The 23,350-nt window shown below is 29.9% G+C and overlaps 1 protein-coding gene across 2 annotated transcripts in view; it reads right to left on the bottom strand.

The window, feature by feature from the left end:
- Positions 1 to 872: 872 nt before the first annotated feature.
- Positions 873 to 23,350, bottom strand: part of LOC132938378 (uncharacterized) — a 34,280-nt gene continuing 11,802 nt past the window's right edge. Inside the window, exons 2-5 of one of the 2 annotated variants that reach the window (XM_061005173.1) lie at positions 18,474 to 18,609; positions 16,575 to 16,708; positions 2,774 to 16,166; positions 873 to 2,653 (exon numbers count right to left, since the gene is read on the bottom strand). In XM_061005173.1, coding sequence (XP_060861156.1) covers positions 1,314 to 2,653; positions 2,774 to 16,166; positions 16,575 to 16,708; positions 18,474 to 18,585 — 14,979 coding nt within the window. In that variant the 5' untranslated portion in view covers positions 18,586 to 18,609 and the 3' untranslated portion in view covers positions 873 to 1,313. Of the gene's footprint in view, positions 16,167 to 16,574; positions 16,709 to 18,473; positions 18,610 to 23,350 lie in introns of both variants that reach the window. The other variant, XM_061005172.1, reaches the window with a different exon arrangement.

Below are 23,350 nucleotides of genomic sequence, written 5' to 3'. Positions count from 1 at the left end.
CAGATGCATATATTAAAGTCACGCTATTATCTTCCTCCAAGTGCTCGGAGGTCTTTCGAGGTCGTGTATTCGAGAGTTTGATCAAATACACCGTACAATATAATTTTATACAAAAAGCTTATATCATGTGATATCCACAAACAATATAAAATTATATTATATTAAGTGCTTGGCTTGCAGCTGTCTCTGTTTTATGCAGTAGCAGTTTTAGCCTTTTAGGTGACACAAAGTACCTAATACTTCAAAATACACAAACCGAAATAATGAACACACGCTGATTATTGCTCGTCATAAGGAGCCCAGTTGTCGCTCGTAGGATTCGATATTGAAAGGTTGTTACTGAGATGGGTGGTTCTCATGCACTGGTTTAAAGGACGACACTGATGTGCTGACCAGAGAGAGGCAGACAGTTTTACCAACTTTTGTGCATCCCGAAACTAGATATCTCTTCGGCGATAAAGACCTTTTTTCGACCATTCCTTTACTCTGGCGGCATATAAGAAAGCTGCACGTCCTACGCTCTACTGTGGAAAGTACTTGCTGATTTTTTAATTCGAGGTCGTATATTATACACAGTTTGTATCTTTTTGTCAGTGAAAAAGGTTTTATTGGGGATCTCTGATTTCTACAAATGACAGTCTGGAAAATCCTCCTCACCAAAAAATGCACATTGTATTGAAATCCAGGCCCTAGTCATATAATATTAATTGTATATGGTAAAAATGTATGATTGGATTTTAAACTCAATCTGCACTATGAATTTTGTGCTTTATAATCCATGCTGATTGTACAAATGGTGGCAATCAAACAGAAGCTTATCAGGAAAGAGAGGAATGGTAAACGACAAAAATGATGATGCAAAAGGTAAAAAAATATTTATTTATACATTTTTCTTTCTTATTAAAAATCAATTTTATTGTGTTAATTACAAACCAAAATTGTTCCGAGATTGTATATCATGTACATCATATTCCATTTGTAAGTCTAAATACTACATATTTGTTGAACAATTTGATAGCTCACAATTCTTGTTGATGCCTTTAATTTGTTGGCCATTATTGAAGAATGTTATATTAACGGCAAATACCATAAGTTTGAATAAAATTTTGATAGAACTAAAACATTTCTCATCCACCATAAGTGTGTTTAATATTAAAACCAAAAAATAGTGAGTAGTTTTTAAAAAAAATAAAATCACTATAATTTTAGATATTTTTGGCAATTTCTTCTTAGTCCAGATCATAAAATAATAATTTTACTGATTATTGAATTAGTATAAAATAATAAAATATAACTTTTACTTCAGTATGTTTTTATTTTTTAGATTTCTTTTCAATTTCCTTAAAGAATTTTCGTGCGTCTGTAAAGTTTGTGTTTACACCACTACTATTACTATCAGATGTTTGAATTTTCGGAATATATTCCACAGAGTTAATTTTACTAGATGACTTCTTATGTTTAAATTTGAACTTTATCTTTGAGTCCAACAAAGTAAGTGCTTCTTCAAGAGAAGATGCACACAATATTGCGTTTAAGTCAGATTCGTTGACTGTATATAATTTGTCGTCAATAATAGTTTTATTTTCATCATCAACATTAACTTTATCCACTTTAGAAATTTTTTCAGTTTGTTCCAACTGTACAAAAGTTTTTTCATAATAATCCTCATCAGAAGTTTTCATACGTTTAACGGACATTTCCAACTTTTGAATGCCGTACGATTTTCTCTGTAAATTATCTTCATTCTCCAAACGATGCATTTTAGACGATTCTCCAAATTTTAAATAACAATTATTAGGATTATCTGAATTTTCTGTTTTATTTTCTGTACTAATCAAATTTGTTTTAGTATTTCTATAAATAATGTCATCATTTCGTAATGTTGTTTCAGTTACATTTTCTGCCTCAGTTTGTTTTATTCTGATCGAGGCTGAATTATTAACTGATGAAGCTTCATTTTCATTTTTTGTTTCAAACTCATTCGGTTCTATTTTAGGCAGAGCTTCACAAGCAATTAGTGTGATTGTTTCGTTTTCAGTGCCTTTTTCTGTTTTAATCTGTTTTTCTACAGATTTAGTAGAAGTATTTACTAGTATTGGAATTTTGTTTTCCACCAATTTTTCTAGGTCTGTTTGTTTTTCAGTGGCTGTAACTAAAATATCAATGGGTGTCGGAGTTTCATTATGACGTGTATCTTTGTCGATCATGGTTTTGTCTAATGATTCTTTGCAAGTGTCAATTACTACCTCAGCTGCTGCTACTTCCGTTTGTTCTTCCACGACTGTAACAGAAGACCTCATTGCTGTAGTATCATTTTTGATTACTTTTGGTTCTCCTAAAGATGCTACATCGTGTATAGTTGAATGACTAATTAATGAAGCAGATTCATTTTCAATAACTTCTTCTACTTGTATCTCTTCCTCTACAGACGCAGTGGATGTGCCAATTGAAAGTACATTTTCCTTTACAGTTATATGTTCTACTGATTTTTGTTCTTCTTCGAATGCTGTTGATGTAGCAATTGGTATTCTACTTTCGATTTCTTTAAAATTTTCTTTCACTGTTTGTCTGTCCACTGTTGTATTTAAAGCGTCAATTGATGTTAAAGTTTCTGTATCAGTTAATATTTCATATCCCTTTAATTCAGTTGCAACTGAAAAATCAACCAACAAATTATTTTGTATTATTTTATCTACATTATCCATCTTTTCCTCGAAAGAAGTATTTTCAATTGATAATAAAGTTTCATTTTTTGTTTTAATATCTACTTTACCTTGATTCTTAATCAATGTAGGTACAGAATCGATATGTATTGTGTTTTCATTTTCACATAAATATTCCACATTTAACTGTTCTTCTATAGATGTGGTAAAAATATCAATTGGTGTAATAGTTTTATTATTTGTTTCGGTGTTCACTTTCATTTGTTCTTCTGCAACATTCACTACACAATAAATTTGAGTTTCATTTTTAATACCATTATTTACTATCTGATCATCTACATTTGTAGAAGATGTATTTATTGTTAATAGTGTTTGATTATCTGTATCAATGTTCGCTTTGCTTCCTTCCCCTACCATTTCTGCTAATGAATCAATTAGTGTTGGGGTTTTATTTTCAGTAATTTTTTCAACTATTTGTTCCTTAATAGATTCAGTTAAATTGTCAATTAGTAATAATGTTTCAATTTCTGTTTCAGTATCAACTTTTATTTGCTGTTTTATGATTGTAATTGAAGAATCTATAAGTGCTGCATGTTCATTTTCAGATACATGCCTTACCACATTTGGTTCGTCTACAAATGTTGTGTTGGTTCCAATTGGGAATATAGTTTCTGTTTTGGAATCAATAATTACATTAATTTGTTTTTCCACATCTAAAAATGGAGAAAAAGTTGGTGTTGAATATTCGTTTTCTATAATTTTTTTTTCTAAAACTGCTTTTACAGCAGTTATAGATGTATCAATTTGTAAAAGTGTTTCATTTACTGTATCAATATACAACTTTGTAGATTCCCCCACTACTTCACCCGAAGAATGAATTGGTGCCGGATGTTCTTCAATAACTTTTTCTACATTTGTTTGAACGTCTAGTGTTACAGTGGAAGAATCAGTACATGATGTTATTACGGTTTCAGTTATATCTATTTCTACTTTTGGTTCCACCGTTAATTCCTTAGTTGATTCATTTGGTAAAATTGTTTTATTTTCTGTATCATTATTCACTTTTGTATTTTCCCCCAGTTTATTAACTAGAAAATTAATCTGTGTCGGAGATTTTTTTTCAATTACTATATCTATATCTGTTTGAATATCTTTGGTTAAAATGGAAGAATCAGTGAATGATATTTTTTCTCTTTCGTTTATATCTTCTACTTTCTTTGCTACCTTTATAGATTCCATATTTGATTTAATCGGTATTAAAGTTTCGATAAGTTCATCGATTTCTTTCATTTCTTCCCCAGAACTAGTGGTTGTATCAATTTGTAAAAGTGTTACATTTTTTGTATTAATGCTCACATTTGTATTTCCCTGCACTAAAGAATTATTTTTTACTTTGGCAACAATTTTTTCTGCATGGAATTGAGGGTTAATTAATTTGGTTAATGGTTCAGTATATGATGTGATTTCAATTTCAGTTCTATCGTCTACTACATTTGATTCTTCTATAGGTTCAATGGTCAATTCAATTGGTAAAAGGGTTTCATTTTCTGTATTAATGTTCATATTCATATTTTCCTGCACTAGTTCCCCAAAAGAATTAATTAGTGACGGAGATTCTTTGTCAATATTTTTTTCTACATCTGTATGAATGTCTACGGTTACAATGAAAGAATTAGTAGATAGTATTGTTTCTGTTTCTTTTATATCTTCTACTTCTTTTGATACCTCTATAGATTTCAAAGTAGATCCAATTGGTAAAAGTGTTTCTGTTTCCATATCAATGTTTACATTTGTATTTTCACCCACTACTTTATCTGAAGAATTAACGAATACCGGATGTTTTTGGTCAACAATTTTATCTGCATGGTTTTGATTATCAAAAATTTCAGTTGAAGATTCAGTACATGATTTTATTTCAGGTTCAGTTATGTCTTCAACTTTTGGTTTATCTATAGGTTCTACGGTTGATTCGATAGGTAATAAAGTTTCGATAAGTTTATATATGTCTTTCTTATCTTTTACATATCCAGTAGATGTATCAATTGGTCGTAATGTTTCACCTTCATTATCAATGTTTACATTTATGTTTCTCCCTATTAATTTATCCGAGGAATTAATAAGTGTAAGAGATACTTCTCCAATAACTTTTTCTACATCTGTTTGAGCAACTACATTGCCAGTAGAGGTATCAGTACACGTTAATATTTCTGTTTCAGTTATATCTTCATATATTTCTGATTCTGGTATAAATTCAATGGTTAATTCAATTGGTAAAATGGTTTCATATTCTGTATCCATATTCACTTTTGGGTTTTCTCCAACTACCTTATCTGAAGGATCAATTAGTACTGAGGGAATTTCTTCAATCACTTTTTCTACATATATTTTAGTGTCTAATATTATAGATGATGATTCAGTAGATGATCTTTTTTCAATTTCAGTTATATCTTCAACTACATTAGGTACCTCTACAGCTTCCATCGTTGATCCAATTGGTAAGTGTGTTTCATTTTCAGTTATAACGTTCACATTTATATTTTCTCCCATAACTTCACTTAAATAATTTATTGGTACGACGTCAACAATTTTTTCTGTATGATTTTGATAGTTAATTATTATGGTTGAAGATTCCGTACATGATAGGATTTCAGTTTCAGTAACTGCAGTTGGTTCAATTTTTGTTTTCTCTATAGATTCTTTTGTTGATACAACTGGTAAAAGTGTTTCATCTTCCGTATCAATATTTGCTTTTGATTTTCCACCCACTTCTTCAACTGAAGAATAAATTGGTTCTGGACATTTTTCTGCCAAATACTTTTCGTTATTTGTTTGAACATCCATCATATTTTCAGTTGAAGGTACAGTACGTGATTTGATTTCAGGTTCCTTGAATTTAGGTTCCTCTATAGACTCATAGGATGCTTTAACTGGTAAAATAGTTTCATATTCTGTATCTATAGTCACTTTCGTTTTTTCTCCAATTATCTTAGCTGAAGAATTAAATAATACTGGAGTTACTTCATCAAACTCTTTCTCTACATCTGTTTGAGCGTCTACAGTTAAAATGTAGGAATCAGTACATGGTGTTTTTTCGGTAACAGGTATATCTTCTACTACTTTTGGTTCCTTTTTGAATTCCATAGTAAATTCAATTGGTAATACAATTCCAGTAGTTCCTTCTATTGCTTTCCTATCTTCCACTGAAGAAGTATATGTTTTAATTGGTAATATTGTTTCATTTCCGTTATCAATATTCATATTAGTTTTCCCCACCACTACCTTGCCTGAAGAATTAATTGGTACTGGAGATTTTTCTGCAATATATTTTTCTTTATTTGATTGAAAATCCATCATATTTTCAGTTGAAGATTCTGTGCATGATGTGATTTCAGTTTCAGTTATATCTTTAACTGCATTAGGTTCCTCTACAGATTCTATGGATGTCCCTATTGGTAAAATGGTTTCATATTCTGTATCTATATTAACTTTCGTTTTTTCTCCAATTATCTTACATGAAGAATTCATTAGGACTGTGGGCACTTCTTCGATCACTTTTTCTAAATCTGTTATTTCGGTTACATTTATATCTTCTACTACTATTGATTCCTCTTCAAATTCTATAGTTGATTTAATCAGTAATATAATTTCAGTAGTTCCTTCTATTGCATTCCTATCTTCAACTGAAGAAGTAGATGTGTTAATTGGTAATATTGTTTCTTTTCTGGTGTCAATATCAATACTAGTTTTTTCCGCCACTACCTCTCCTGAAGAATTTATTGGTTCCGGGGTAACTTCATCAAGCCCTTTTTCTTTATCTGTTTGAGCGTCTACAGTTAAAATGCAGGAATCAGTACATGAGGAAATTTCGGTTTCTTTTATATCCTCTACTGTTTTTGGTATTGCAATAGTTTCCATGGTGAATTCAATAGGTAAAAGAGTTTCATTTTCTGTATGATTATTTACATTCGATTTTTTACCAACTTCCTCATCTGAGCAATTAAGTGGTGCCATAGATACTTCTTCAATAAATAATTTATCTACATCGGTTTGAACGTTTACAGTTGCATTGGAAGGAGGAGTACATGATAATATTTTTGTTTGAGTTATTTGTTCATTTATTTCTGGCTCTGCTATAGATTCAATTGTTGATTCAATTAGTAAAATAGTTTCATATTCTGTATCCATATTCACTTTCGTTGTTTCTCCAATTATTTTACTTGAAGAATTAATTAGTACGGGAGGTGCTTCGATCACTTTTTCTTCATCCATTTGAATTTCTAAAATTACAGATGAAGAATTAGTACATGATGTTATTTCTTTTGCAGTTATGTCTTCAACTTCTTTTGGTTCCTTTATAGATTCCACAGTTGATTTCATAGTTAATAAAGGGTCTATATGTCCATCTTTTTCTTTCTTTTCTTCCATAGACCCAGTTATTGAATCAATTGGTAATACAATTTCGTTTTCTTTATCAACTTTATCATTCATATTTTTCTCCACTACTTCACCTAACGAATTGATCGGCGTCGAAGATTCTTCAAAAATAACGTTTTTTTTATCCTTTTGAATGGTAACAGTGGAATAATCAGTACATGATCTGATTTTTATATCTTTTTTTAATTTTGGTTCTTGTATAAATTCCATTGCTAATTCAATTGGTAAGACAATTTCAGAAGTTTCTTCTATTACTTCTTTTTCTTCCACATAATTAGTCATCGGTAATAATGCTTCGCTTTCTGTATTAATGTGAACTTTAGTTTTTACCCCTTCAATTTCACTTAAAAAATTAATTGGTGTTGGAAGTGGTTCTACAATAACATTATCTTGATCCATATGTGTGTCAGTAATTTCAGTTGATGATTCAGTACAATATGGTATTTTAGTTGCTATTATAGGTTCAACAAAATTTGGTTTCTCTATTGATTCTATTAATACAATTGACAAATGTGTTTCAGTTTCTGTATCAACGATCACTTTTGATTTTCCATCCGGAGGTGCTTCTTGGTCGAACATTTTTTCTGCATGATCTTGATATTGTATTATTTTTATTGAAGATTCAGTACATGATGTGATTTCAGGTTCAGTTAGCTCTTCAATTTTTGGTTCCACTGTAGATTCCATGGTTGATACAATAGGTAATAATGTTTCGTTTTCTGTATTAATGTTCATATTCATATTTTCCTGCACTAGTTCGCTTGAAGAATTCATTGGTGACGGAGATTCTTCTTCAATAACTTTTTCTACATCTGTTTTAACGTCTATAGTTTCAGTGGAAGAATCAGTACATGATGTGATTTCAGGTTCAGTTAGCTCTTCAATTTTTGGTTCCACTATAGATTCCATGGTTGATTCGATAGGTAATAAAGTTTCGTTTTCTGTATTAATGTTCATATTTATATTTTCCTGCACTAGTTCACTTGAAGAATTCATTGGTGACGGAGATTCTTCTTCAATAACTTTTTCCACATCTGTTTTAACGTCTATGGTTTCAGTGGAAGAATCAGTACATGATGTTATTACGGTTACAGATATATCTTCTTCTACTGTTGGTTCCGATATTGATTCCTCGGTTGATACAATTGGTAAGAGTTTTTCGCTTTCTGAGACAATGTTCATATTCGTATTTTCCCCCATTACTTCACCTAAAGAATCAATTAGTACTTCGTCGAAAATTTTGTCTGCATGAAATTGAATGTCAGTAATTACAGTTCCAGATTCAGTACATGATGTGATTTCAGGTTTAGTTATCTCTTCAATTTTTGGTTCCACTGTAGATTCCATGGTTGATTCGATAGGTAATAAAGTTTCGTTTTCTGTATTAATGTTCATATTCATATTTTCCTGCACTAGTTCACTTGAAGAATTCATTGGTGACGGAGATTCTTCTTCAATAACTTTTTCTACATCTGTTTTAACGTCTATAGTTTCAGTGGAAGAATCAGTACATGATGTTATTACGGTTACAGATATATCTTCTTCTACTGTTGGTTCCGATATTGATTCCTCGGTTGATACAATTGGTAAGAGTTTTTCGCTTTCTGAGACAATATTCATATTCGTATTTTCCCCCATTACTTCACCCAAAGAATCAATTAGTACTTCGTCGAAAATTTTGTCTGCATGAAATTGAATGTCAGTAATTACAGTTCCAGATTCAGTACATGATGTGATCTCAGGTTTAGTTATCTCTTCAATTTTTGGTTCCACTGTAGATTCCATGGTTGATTCGATAGGTAATAAAGTTTCGTTTTCTGTATTAATGTTCATATTCATATTTTCCTGCACTAGTTCACTTGAAGAATTCATTGGTGACGGAGATTCTTCTTCAATAACTTTTTCTACATCTGTTTTAACGTCTATAGTTTCAGTGGAAGAATCAGTACATGATGTGATTTCAGGTTCAGTTAGCTCTTTAATTTTTGGTTCCACTATAGATTCCATGGTTGATTCGATAGGTAATAAAGTTTCGTTTTCTGTATTAATGTTCATATTCATATTTTCCTGCACTAGTTCACTTGAAGAATTCATTGGTGACGGAGATTCTTCTTCAATAACTTTTTCTACATCTGTTTTAACGTCTATGGTTTCAGTGGAAGAATCAGTACATGATGTTATTACGGTTACAGATATATCTTCTTCTACTGTTGGTTCCGATATTGATTCCTCGGTTGATACAATTGGTAAGAGTTTTTCGCTTTCTGAGACAATGTTCATATTCGTATTTTCCCCCATTACTTCACCTAAAGAATCAATCAGTACTTCGTCGATAATTTTTTCTGCATGAAATTGAATGTCAGTAATTACAGTTCCAGATTCAGTACATGATGTGATTTCAGGTTCAGTTAGCTCTTCAATTTTTGGTTCCACTGTAGATTCCATGGTTGATTCGGTAGGTAATAAAGTTTCGTTTTCTGTATTAATGTTCATATTCATATTTTCCTGCACTAGTTCACTTGAAAAATTCATTGGTACCGGAGATTCTTCTTCAATAACTTTTTCTACATCTGTTTTAACGTCTATGGTTTCAGTGGAAGAATCAGTACATGATGTGATTTCAGGTTCAGTTAGCTCTTCAATTTTTGGTTCCACTATAGATTCCATGGTTGATTCGATAGGTAATAAAGTTTCGTTTTCTGTATTAATGTTCATATTTATATTTTCCTGCACTAGTTCACTTGAAGAATTCATTGGTGACGGAGATTCTTCTTCAATAACTTTTTCCACATCTGTTTTAACGTCTATGGTTTCAGTGGAAGAATCAGTACATGATGTTATTACGGTTACAGATATATCTTCTTCTACTGTTGGTTCCGATATTGATTCCTCGGTTGATACAATTGGTAAGAGTTTTTCGCTTTCTGAGACAATGTTCATATTCGTATTTTCCCCCATTACTTCACCTAAAGAATCAATTAGTACTTCGTCGAAAATTTTGTCTGCATGAAATTGAATGTCAGTAATTACAGTTCCAGATTCAGTACATGATGTGATTTCAGGTTTAATTATCTCTTCAATTTTTGGTTCCACTGTAGATTCCATGGTTGATTCGATAGGTAATAAAGTTTCGTTTTCTGTATTAATGTTCATATTCATATTTTCCTGCACTAGTTCACTTGAAGAATTCATTGGTGACGGAGATTCTTCTTCATTAACTTTTTCCACATCTGTTTTAACGTCTATAGTTTCAGTGGAAGAATCAGTACATGATTTTATTACGGTTACAGATATATCTTCTTCTACTGTTGGTTCCGATATTGATTCCTCGGTTGATACAATTGGTAAGAGTTTTTCGCTTTCTGAGACAATATTCATTTTCTTATTTTCCCCCATTACTTCACCCAAAGAATCAATTAGTACTTCGTCGAAAATTTTGTCTGGATGAAATTGAATGACAGTAATATCAGTTGCAGATTCAGTACATGATGTAATTTCGGGTTCAGTTAGCTCTTCAATTTTTGGTTCCACTGTAGATTCCATGGTTGATTCGATAGGTAATAAAGTTTCGTTTTCTGTATTAATGTTCATATTCATATTTTCCTGCACTAGTTCACTTGAAGAATTCATTGGTGACGGAGGTTCTTCTTCAATAACTTTTTCTACATCTGTTTTAACGTCTATAGTTTCAGTGGAAGAATCAGTACATAATGTGATTTCAGGTTCAGTTAGCTCTTCAATTTTTGGTTCCACTATAGATTCCATGGTTGATTCGATAGGTAATAAAGTTTCGTTTTCTGTATTAATGTTCATATTTATATTTTCCTGCACTAGTTCACTTGAAGAATTCATTGGTGACGGAGATTCTTCTTCAATAACTTTTTCCACATCTGTTTTAACGTCTATGGTTTCAGTGGAAGAATCAGTACATGATGTTATTACGGTTACAGATATATCTTCTTCTACTGTTGGTTCCGATATTGATTCCTCGGTTGATACAATTGGTAAGAGTTTTTCGCTTTCTGAGACAATGTTCATATTCGTATTTTCCCCCATTACTTCACCTAAAGAATCAATCAGTACTTCGTCGATAATTTTTTCTGCATGAAATTGAATGTCAGTAATTACAGTTCCAGATTCAGTACATGATGTGATTTCAGGTTCAGTTAGCTCTTCAATTTTTGGTTCCACTGTAGATTCCATGGTTGATTCGGTAGGTAATAAAGTTTCGTTTTCTGTATTAATGTTCATATTCATATTTTCCTGCACTAGTTCACTTGAAAAATTCATTGGTGACGGAGATTCTTCTTCAATAACTTTTTCCACATCTGTTTTAACGTCTATGGTTTCAGTGGAAGAATCAGTACATGATGTTATTGCAGTTACAGTTATAATGTTTATTTTAGGGTTTTCCATGACTACTCCCGTTAAAGTATTAATTGGTACCGGAGATTCTTTTTCAATAATTTTTTCTGCATTATTTTGACCAATTGATTTTCGAGTTTTTGTTCCTTTATTTGTTACATTATCATCTGACTTAACGTAGTATGTATCTGATCCGTCTTTTTTTATATTTACTTGTTCGTCCATAACTGCTACCAAAGAATTCATTGTTGGGGTGGTTTCTCTTACAAATTCAATGTCTTCTTCTATTGGTTCATGTACGATAATTTCTATTGCTTCAATAGGTGTTTTATTCTTATTGGTTACAAATTCTATCACAATTTTGCGGACTAAAGATGCCGTAGAGTTGTCAATAACGGTAGGAGTCTCTACTTCAGTACAAATTTGCATCTCATAAACCTTTTTATTAGGTTCACTCTGAGGATAAATTGGTAGTGTAAATTCAATTGCTGTATGTTTTTTTATAGGTTTTTCCACTATTTCTCCAGTCGAAGAACTAATTGGTATTGTTGTCTCATTTTTGTTATTATTACAATTTATGTCATTTACTGTTGGTTCTAGAGTTGTCACCTTATATTTTGGATTTAATGTTTTATGTAAGGTATTTTTTTCTGTTTTCGATTCCACTGTAGTTTCTGTTAATGTATCATTAGAAATTGGTGGAATTGATTTTATTTTTCCAGATTTATTTAGATATTCTAATGTTTCAATTTCAGTATCAGTTGGTATACGAGTTTCATCTATATTTTCTATTTTCTCTAATTTTCTATTTTTCATAAATAACTTGTTTGGAGATAAGGTTGGTTCTGATGTATTTTGTAATTCCATTTTTGTTATTTTTGTATCACATGTTGCTGAATATTTAGGTATCGTTGATATTTTTATTGCATCTAACATATTTAAGGTACTTACTATCCTTAGTTTTGGAAGAAATGAGTTATCTTCAATTAATGGTATTTTTGATGGGATTAATACTGTTATAGCTGTATTTGAGAACTGTGGGTCTGATGTATTTATTCCTATTGTTACTTTTGCCGCATTTATTGAAACTTGTGCATCAAGTGTTGGTATGCTTTGTGAATTTGGTTTATCAATATTCTCAGCCGGTGGTTGTAATTTATATATAATATCTCTTTCTATAGTTAAATCATTAGCACTACATACTTTTGTTAACCCCGGCGATTCGATTTCACCTTGCATTGATACTCTTTCTGTTGAATTTGATTTTGTAGATGTATTCGTACTTGTATTTTCTACAACTTCATTTAAAGTTTCTTTTTCGACCAAATGTGGTATTTTTATTACATTTTCCTTAAACTGTAATTTTACTGATTCGTATTCATTCTTATCGTCTATATTTTCTACTGCATCAGTTTCTTCAGGTATATTAATTAAGTCAATGATCTCTATTGTAGTTTGAATTTCTTTTGAACTATTTTTTTCTACTGTTACAAGCTCTGAAGTATTCATTATTCGTGTTTCTAATGTTGGTCGAAGTTCTATGATAGGAGTTAAAATTTTTGTGTCGTGTGATTTTTGAAAGTTTTGCAACGCTTTTATTTCCATGGCGTTAGTTTCTACAATTGTATCATTTTCATTTACATTGATTGTTTGCATTTCTTGTTTGCTATCTGTGTTTGTATTTTCTATCTGTATGGTATCAAAGTCATTTATTAATGGAATTTCACATTCAGTTGTAATTGTTACTTGGTTCTTAGGTAATATTAGTTCATCTGTATTTTTAATTATTGTAATACTTGGTGTTTCAACCAACATACCTTCTATATCTTGTACTATTTCATCATTATTAATTTTCCTTAGCTTGTCATCTTGGGTATCGTTGTCTATTGTCATATTTTTAAACTCATTGTTTATTTGTTGGTTATTTGGGTGATTCATGGCTGTATTTATAAGTGTTTGAAGTTTTATTTCACCTAATGTATGTGCATACAAACCACTTGGATTTATTTTTGTTTTTATTATATTTTCAACATATTTAAGTAGATGGTTACGATCTGTTTTTTGTTGGTCTAATATTATTTCTGATATTTTATTTTTGTCAATATGATTTTTTAACTGTGACGTGAGTGTTTCAATACATTTAGTATTTATTTCTGTACTATTAGCGTTGTTATTAATTTGAATTTCATGTAAATTATTTATAAAATGCTTATCATGGGTTTCAAAAGTTGAAGTATTATCTGTATTTGATGAATCTCTATTTAAATATAATTGTGTAATTTTTTCAACCATTTTATTTTTGAAACTGGTTAAAACAGGTTCAATTGACTTTTCAATCATTAATTTTTGGTTTTCATTTTGGATTGAAGTTAATGTAACATTTTTATAGGATATATTATTTGTCTGTTCTTCATTATCTTCATTATCTTCTGATTTATATTCTGTAGTCACTAATGTAACTTCCTTTGATGCTAATACTATGTTATTTATTACAGAACTTTGAATATTTGTATTTTCATCCGGGATGATAACGTTATTGATTTTTAATTCGTCTGTTACTAGTTCACAATTTGTGTTTTTATCATTATTAATTGTTACTAAATCACTTGTGCCTAAAGGTTTATCACTTTCTTTACTTATATGATTCAATTCTTTGTTGATATTTTCATGAAACTGGTTTGTTTGAATTAAGCCTATACTATGTTCTGAAGATTTTTGTAAATGTTGTCTTTGTATTTCCATTTTATTATCCGATTTATGAATGGTGTTATTATTAAATTGATTGGAGTGTAATACGTTATCTTCATTAGTTGTTGAATATTTTATTTTCATTATTTCATTTGTAGACAATTCGTCGTTTTTTGTGTTATGTTTATCTATAGTACGTTTGGTGAATGGTACGATACAATGATCGAATATTTCATCTTTAACCGTTTCATCTATTTTACTATTGTGTTTATTTTGTTTTATCATTAATTCTTTAGACATGTTATTGATATTACCACATAGTTCATCAGAATTATTATCTATTGGTTCAATTTCCTTTAGATAATTACATTGTATGTCTTTATTGATTGCACCAATGTGTTTTATTTTTGTTGGATTAATAGTCAGTAAATGTTCACTATCGTGTTCATTTGTGGCACTAATGGGCTGTTCAAACATATTATCTATATTAATATTAATGCTAATTGGCTGTGCAAGAAGAGTTTCAAAGCTTGGACGCATTTCATTTGAATTGTTTTTATGTGTTATGTTTATATCCCTAGGAAACTCAGAAATTATTTTTAACACTTGTATAGAACATTTTTCACAAATACTATTAGTTATTTTTGTAATAACACTTGCAAAAGGAGTGTTAATATTGTATTGGGCGGAATCTGTAATTTGTTGAATCACAGTATCATTTGGATTTGATTCTATCTCGTTACTATCCATTACAACTACAGTTTTTCTGTCTTCATCATCAAAACACGATACTTCATTTGTTATACATGATTCGTCGTCTATGCATTTGATTTCGGATTCATATATTCTAGTGGTAGGGTCTAAACGTTTTTCAATCAGTTTGTTTTCGTCCATGAGCTCAGTTGTTTTAAACGTTTGATTGTGTTTTTCTACGTCATGTAAATTCTCAATTTTTAAACTTTCCACCAGTACACTGTTTGTAGGTTGTAAGCGAGTTGATGATACATTTTTTACCTCAGGTATATCTTTTGTAATTCCAACATGTTCATTGAGCTCTATCATGGGCTTCATTATTCGCTCACTTTCAAAATCTATAGTATTTATATCACTTGCTTTACTATTTTTATAGGTAATATCTACGTCATTCCAAAAATTTTTGTCAGTGGATTTTGTTTTTGAATGAATGCTAGGTGAATTTAAATCACTGACATAAGTATCATGGACGTTGTCGGTTTTAGTTTTTGGTGGAATATTTGAATACTTCGTAATTTCATTGATCATATCAATTTCCGAACCTTTTTCGGATATGCCCGATGTACTTTTATGAACCCTTTTTTGAACATTTATACTATTTGATTCAAATTTTGTTACTATAGACATAACGTCTGTTCGCATAGAGTTTTTTTCAGATTCTGGAAGAATATTTTTACAAATAGATGGTTTGCTGGGTTCAATGACAGGTATACTATTGTCACATGTTTCAAGAGAATGTTTAGATTTAGTAAATTTAGTTACTGGTTTATATTTCTTTGTGCCTAACCGAATTTGAGATCTAGAATTTGTCGGGCTTTTTTCTACCGATATGTAGTATGGAGAGCGGCAAATGGATAAACTGTTTCTTACTAGAGTTAATGTATACACTCCTTCTGCGAATGGTGTGTAAGTAACTTTGATTCGATCTTTATCATAAATATAATCCATGGGAATTGATTTTGGTTCAACAATATTGGCAAGGTTTTTGCTTAATATTGTGATTTGACCAATTTCACCGTTCCGTCCATTGAGCCTAATTACGACGTTTTCAAAATTATTATCATATTTTGAGTACAAGTAAAATTCTGATTGACGTCCAACAGTTGCAGTTATCAAACCTAGGCCACGTGCAACATAAGAGTCATCGACCAAGTTCTCCATAAATTGATCGATTTTCATTTTTTCTTTGCAAATTTCATTAGAAGTCAATAATTGAGCACTTTTAATGAAATTATACACTTTTGGTTCATCCTCTGCAATTATCTAAAAAAAATTGTTGTATAAGTTAATATAATATAATATAATTATATTCTATTACATAATTCATTTTATTAAATATATATTAAATGTATTATATTATTATTTATATGAAAGATATTTAGATAGGCATCTAAACATTATTTACTTATTACATATTTATTATTTACATACATCCATACAGATACCTAATAATTATGTAAATAAAGTATTCAATTCTATTTCAATATAGATATAATTAAACAAGTGCAGTTTACTTATATAACAGTATTCACAAACGTATTTGTGTGTTAAATTTGTATAGGTATATGAATAATTAAAACAATAAGATGAAATAATCAGCTTTGAGTGGATATTAAAATACAAAACTGAATGTGAGTATAATTTTTTTATCACCTAATTTTTTAGGCTTACCAGAGGAATGTCAAAGTGTTTTTGTATCAATCCTTGCACAGTAATAACATTTTCTGGCACATTCTTGTTATTCAGAACTGATTCAGATGATATTGTCGTATCTGCTGTCACAACAGTAGTAGTTTTCTGTCCATCTATATAAAAATAAAAAAATAACTAAAAAATGTTTGCTTATTGTGTATCTAAATACTACCTATACAACAGAATCTTGTAAGTTTTAAACATTTTCCAATAACCAAATTCCTCTTTTATTGGTTTGAGTATATATTTTTTTAAAAATGGACATACAACAATAAAATTTAGTCTCACATCAACGATCTACCATTTTATTTGATTATTTGTTATAATAACAGGTTTGTGTTTATCTTCGTATGCTTTAAATGTTTTTTCAAAATATGGGAATAAGTGATTTAATAGAATATAGGTAATGGGTACAACATGTAAATAAAGTTACTTAAAATAATACTCATATTAGGTATATAAAATAATGATGTAATATTATGGGGGCTATAATAAAACGGTTTGATAAAATTACATCAAAAAATATTTCAATATCAATCTATATATTTCTATCTTATTCATATTCAACGTGTTGTTAATTTTGTTTCTAAAATATCTTTCTATTCTATTATATTTAATAAAATAAGTCGCATTTTTAATTATATAAGTGTTTAACTAAAAAAGTGAATTATAATATCCATGAACTATTGAACTCCTTATACCTGCAGATACGATATTATAGCTTAGTTGGTATTCGTATCAGCTATTATCAATGTAATTTATTGTAATTATTTAATTTTAATTGATTTAGCTGAAAAAAATGAATAAATATTATTTATAATTTAAAACTTATTCCACATAATAATTTTTTATTATTATTATTAGAAGTTATAACTTATAATCAGCAATATGGATGAAATGAGTATTAGGGATGACAGTTTAAAATTTTATATATTTTATAATATATTACTGCTGGGAGCCTTCCTACTTACAATTAATGTTACTTATGTCAAATGTTATATTAGGTCACCACACTTACTCATTATTCCTGTAGTATAGATTGTAAATATATTTTTATTTAAAAAAGAAAAAAAATATTTTATAATATACGGAAAGTACCTACTCAAATATTATAATATAGGTAGTTGATATTATCAATGAATGAATTATAAAAACCTATTATTTTTCGGTGATTTCCAAAAACATACTTGGACATTATTGGCAGGGCAGTTATGGATAATATAAGTATTATTAATTATACTAGTTGGAATTTAAAAATTTGTTCTCTAAACTATTTTGGAGAGACCGAGAGAGTGAAATTTTTGTAACTACTTATGTCATCAAACGCACATATTTACCACATAATATAAATACACATTATAGTTACTGCAATATTTTATCCATTAAAAAAATAATTTAATATTTAACGATTTAAAATTAATATAAATATTACGATATTACTAGGTAGTAACTACTTGTCACTATTCAAATTCTTGGCATTTATCAAAATCAAACATTAATGATAAATTTAGTGTTTATAACATAGGTATTTAATACTTAATATGTTCGGTCAGTGGCGTATTTATAGGTTTTTGTCTTGGGGGGGGGGATATGATTTCGTCTAGTAGCCCTGCCTTTAACATTAGAGGCTTTTAGTTAGGACTCCGAAAACTTTTGCATATTATATACAGCCTAGTTCCCCTTGACCTTCCCCCCCCTGTAAATACGCTACTGTATTCGATACGTATAATCGTACCTAACTCCTAAAAACCTTTCCCCATATTATATAGGTACCATCAAAATATTCTCTGCATAGTTTACACTCTACAGCATATTCTGAATGCACTTATAGATCGCTGATAAATTAAAATTAATTATTCAAAAAAAAAAATCACTCACGTTTCACGTATTTTTTTATCCATGCAATAAAATAGTTGAGTGATTGGAATATAAATAAAACCACTGCAATTACCCATGTTAAGATGTTGTGTAATGTTGTTTGTTCTATCATAATCTATTACATGTCAGCTAGAGCCTGGAAAAAATGTATAATCAATTAAAAACACAAATTTAACACATACCAATATTATTTTTCTATTAAATGTACCCTATACTAATGACACTATACTCTATTATTCAGAATAAGAGCGGTACAGGGTGGCTGACTTGTACGCATGGACGTGGCTTCGTTTCGAATGCCGGACCTGGTGGTTCACTTGGCGGGAGAAGTATCTGACCACCGCCGAACGAAAACCGGTTGCCGCCTGGTACCGCTCTTATTTTGAATAGAGTATAGGAAAATAGTAGAAACAATCTTGTTGAAAAGTGAAAACTCAAACTATTGTGCTTCATATACTTTGTTCCTCACAGGTTGTCCACCATGTGACAAGGCTCACATGTGGCCTGTGCTATGGCTTGAACGTCCAAAGATGCTTTCTACTTGAGATCGCGTCTAGGACAGTATATTCTTTATTCTTCATAGTATGATTTCCTGACCAATGTTTCAGTATCTCGTTGCATATCCCTATTTTTTCTGCAAACTATTTGAACTATTCCCTTATTATCCGACTTAAGACCTCATTTTTTCACTAGAACTGTTGTAGTAATCTATTATTCTGTGTAATCTTGTAAAAAACCAACTTGTTATAATATTCTATTACTTCATTGTTTTTGGGATTGTCCCATAATTTACATAAATGAATAAATCTTGTTAGCTATTTTTAAAAATTACAATTAACAACCATGAAGATAAATAAACATCAAATAAATATAGGATTACATTTTGTTTTAACTACGGCACTTTTACTATATACAAACAACTAACTCAATATACGGCGTTGCCCGGGGAAAAAATTTAATTAATTAACTCCTTTTGGTTGTAATTCGCCGTGGAAGCAAAACCATATGATATTTTAATTATTAGCCATCCCGCGTAGCGTTGCCAGTGAGAATCACTTGCGAACAGTATATTATCAGTTAGGCAATCTACTTGCGGTAGATTGTGGACCCAGCGAGGTGGGTGATAAAATATAACCTTTATTAGTACAGCTTTGTAGTTGAACAAAATGTTTATACGGTATACGGTGTACCTAAAATGGTATTGAAGTCATAGTTGATCATCCCGGAATTTTAGATGAAAGATATTTGTAAATGTAAATTTTAAATTTAAATCTTGAACTTACGTAAAAAAATTTGGCCTCCTAAACAATAATTCTAACTTGAGACATTATGTACTAAAATATATAGAAGTGCCACTACAACAACAGGATTATCGCACTCTGCGGTATTTTCTTGGCTTTTTAAATTTATATCCATCATTTTTGGCCATAAAACGAAACTACTGACAAAATTTCATACGAATAGCTTCAGCTATATTGTATTTATTTAAGGGGTAAAAATGAATATTCCCACTTCCTAGTAATTTTCTTAATATTTAGAAAAAACAATAAAAGTTAAGTGAATTTTTACGCTTTTACCACAGTCTTGGTGTAATTCAAAAACGTATAACCATTGATAATTTAAATTTCTATGTTCGTATTAGAATTTTGTGTATATAATACAATTTTCAAAAATGTTTGACGATTTTTACCTATTTATAGACAGTTTACATTTTTTATTTCTTTTTTCTTTTTTCTTCTTTAAAGTTCGATTAAATAAAAGAAAATATGCACAAGCTGTACTGGCTAGTTGGAAGACATTCCACACTAGACCTGGTAAACAAACGGCTCATATATGTATTAAACCGATTTGGACTTATATGGCATACAACTGTGGGGTTGTGCTAGTAATTCCAATATTGAGAATATTATTCAACGCTGCCAAAACATTACTCTCCGTACTATTGTCGCAGCATACCGGTACGACAGAAACGACATTATCAACTCAAATTTGATGATGACCTCCGTCTAGGACGAAATTACTAAGTCTGCTCAAAAACCCGAGATAAGGCTAGATCAACACTCCAATCCAGCATCAAATACTTGATAACTCTCAAGACATAAGGCGTCTCAAACGCCGAAGACCATATTATCACTTAGTATAAAATATTAGACTAAGACCGGGGGCCTCTCCACTAGGAGTGATAATCCAAACATGATTTTGTATATACTTACCTAGGTACCAAAATATTTATTCATTAATATTTAATATGTATGTACACCTTTGAAATGTATTGCTAAAGATCATTGATCGTTATAATAAAAAAGCCTTCGGACTGTTTATATAAAAAAAAAACTAACGACGAACACGGTATCATCTTTAAAATAACAAACTGAAATTGTAGTTACTACAAACAAAACAACTATTTAACAATTTTAATAATAATTAATCCATGTTTATGCTTTTACTTATCTTATTTTAATCAATTCTCACTATGCCTAAATTTTTCTTTCACCAAATAGTAGGAATACTTTTTATGGATAATAATAATTAATGATAAACCTTATTAAATTTATTAATTCATTACGTTAACCAATAATTTATTATCTTTTTAATTTTAATAAAAAAAAAATCCATTGAAAATTGTTTGACTTGGACTCATTGTTTGGTAATTCTATTTTCAGTTTATTAAACTGTAGATTATTTTTTATTTCAGAAACAATCAATCTATAGCAGTTGTGTATCATACATTTAGCTGTAGTCTTGATTACCTATTTTTATAAAGTATATAATTACATAATTAATAATCAGACTTCACTGTTTCAAAAAAAGGGGGAAACTTAAATGGTAAAGTTATCGGTATTTATTTTCAGATGTATTCAACATACTAGAAAGCGTGTAGATACACAGCTGAGGGAAGGTTTTGAATCGGTCACCAAATAAACAGGAAACATTTGAGAAATTCATCAAGGGGGTTAATCAAAATGAGCTTTGTTTTCATAGTGCGGAATCTACAAATAAAACGTAAATCAAGGCGATTCCGTAACACCGGGGATGAGATTTGGAAATGGGATAATAATGGGAATTTTATGGCACCATTTGGAAAAACGTCACAACGTTAATGTGTTTTCTGTATGTTTAGTATAAAGCTTATTTGGTCGCCCATGCTTATATACCAACCTCCGTCGGGAAAAATCTTGTTTTTATTTTCTTCTCGTAAAACGACCGTTTACAATACGATCGAACTAGAACGAGCGACTTTCCTCGATTGTCAATGAACAATTGATGACGTGAACGATTAATGAAGCAGCAACTTACTAACGCACATACACACAAATCACTTTCAATAAAAGCAATATTTATGTTATCGCCCATATAAAGCAGTTCCACATTATTAATAATAACTTCAAGATACAGAACTTGATAAGGTAAAGAGAGAATAAATTAAAATTATGGACAATATGCATTTTATATTTGAATATTATTAACTATTGTACACACTAATATAGTATCAATAGTTTTAAAAAGTTAATACTATTTCTTTAATATTTCACGGTTACCGGCAGTTTTTCCTTACAGGAAGGTATGCTCAGAAAATAAAAACATCTACGTATTTAAAGTAGGTACAAACTACTATTATTTAAAATCAATAGGAGAGCTATAAGATCCATTTTGAACTTTTTTCTCAAAAATAAGGTTCACTGTGGAATACAAAAATTAATTTTACTAATATAAAACATTGCACGATCAAAATAATAAAGGTAAAAAGATTTAAAAAAAAAAAGCTTTAATCATAACGAAAAGTCTTTGTGGAAGACGTCCTATATACCACTATATAAACACGAGTTGGTTATTTCGGTCTCGTCGTTTCCTCTATAATACTCTGATAGGTACCTATGACACTACTAAAAATAAAATATTTATACTATATTTCATTAAAGTCTAAAATTTAATAAAAACATGTCAATTTTCGACACAATAATATAATCGCTAAATATATTTTGTAAACAACAGATATTCGGCAACAAAAGTATATGGGAACACGGAAAATGCAAGTGTAAAAGTGCACGAATTTCAATGGAAATGGTTATATTATTATTATTACTAATCTTACTGAATATAAAAACATAGGCATTTTTAAATGAATAAGTAGTTATTTTTTATTACTAAAAATAAGCCTCGGAAATTTGAACATTGGCTCACAATAATTTTGTTTCTTATAATTATGATACAACACAAATAATAATAATAATGATTATTAAGGTTACCTATGTTTACAGGTAAGGTTATATTATATATTAGTTTTTTTTATGGCTTTTAGAGTTACATAAAAAACCAAAATCGATTTTGACAAAAACTGGTATCCAGTTAGTACCAAAGAACCCCAAATAACCCAAAGTACCAACTAGATCCAATTGGTGCTAGAAACTACGCTCAAATCCAAGCATTTTTTCTACAAGAAAAAGTTTCTTAAGATGAAAAAAAAAATAAGACACACAGACACACACACACACACATTATTGTAAAATCAATACCTTCGTCACCCCGTTCAGAATCTAAAGCAAATAGATACAAAATATGACGATTGCCCAACACGTTTTATTTAAAAAAAATAATTTTAACAAACAATATTACTATAAAACTAAACTGTTTATATTATGCGGTTTAATACTGGTTCAAAAAGCTTTGTGTTTAGAATTAGAACTTATTGCTTAAACTTTAGCGACGTACATATTTTATTATTCTAAGTATTATTTGTATATACTGTGGTAGTGTGGTATGTGTATAAAAACGTCATGATAAGATTAGTCTAACATTTAAATTATTCCCCGTGACCCAAACACACACAGGTATCAATATAACACTAAATAGTAAATATTAATAATTATTATTCAATG

Source organism: Metopolophium dirhodum, chromosome 2 (genome assembly GCF_019925205.1).
Source record: "Metopolophium dirhodum isolate CAU chromosome 2, ASM1992520v1, whole genome shotgun sequence".
Classification (NCBI taxonomy): Eukaryota; Metazoa; Arthropoda; class Insecta; order Hemiptera; family Aphididae; genus Metopolophium; species Metopolophium dirhodum.
The sequence above is the reverse complement of the archived record's forward strand: the minus strand, read 5'-3'. Positions and strand labels throughout refer to the sequence as shown.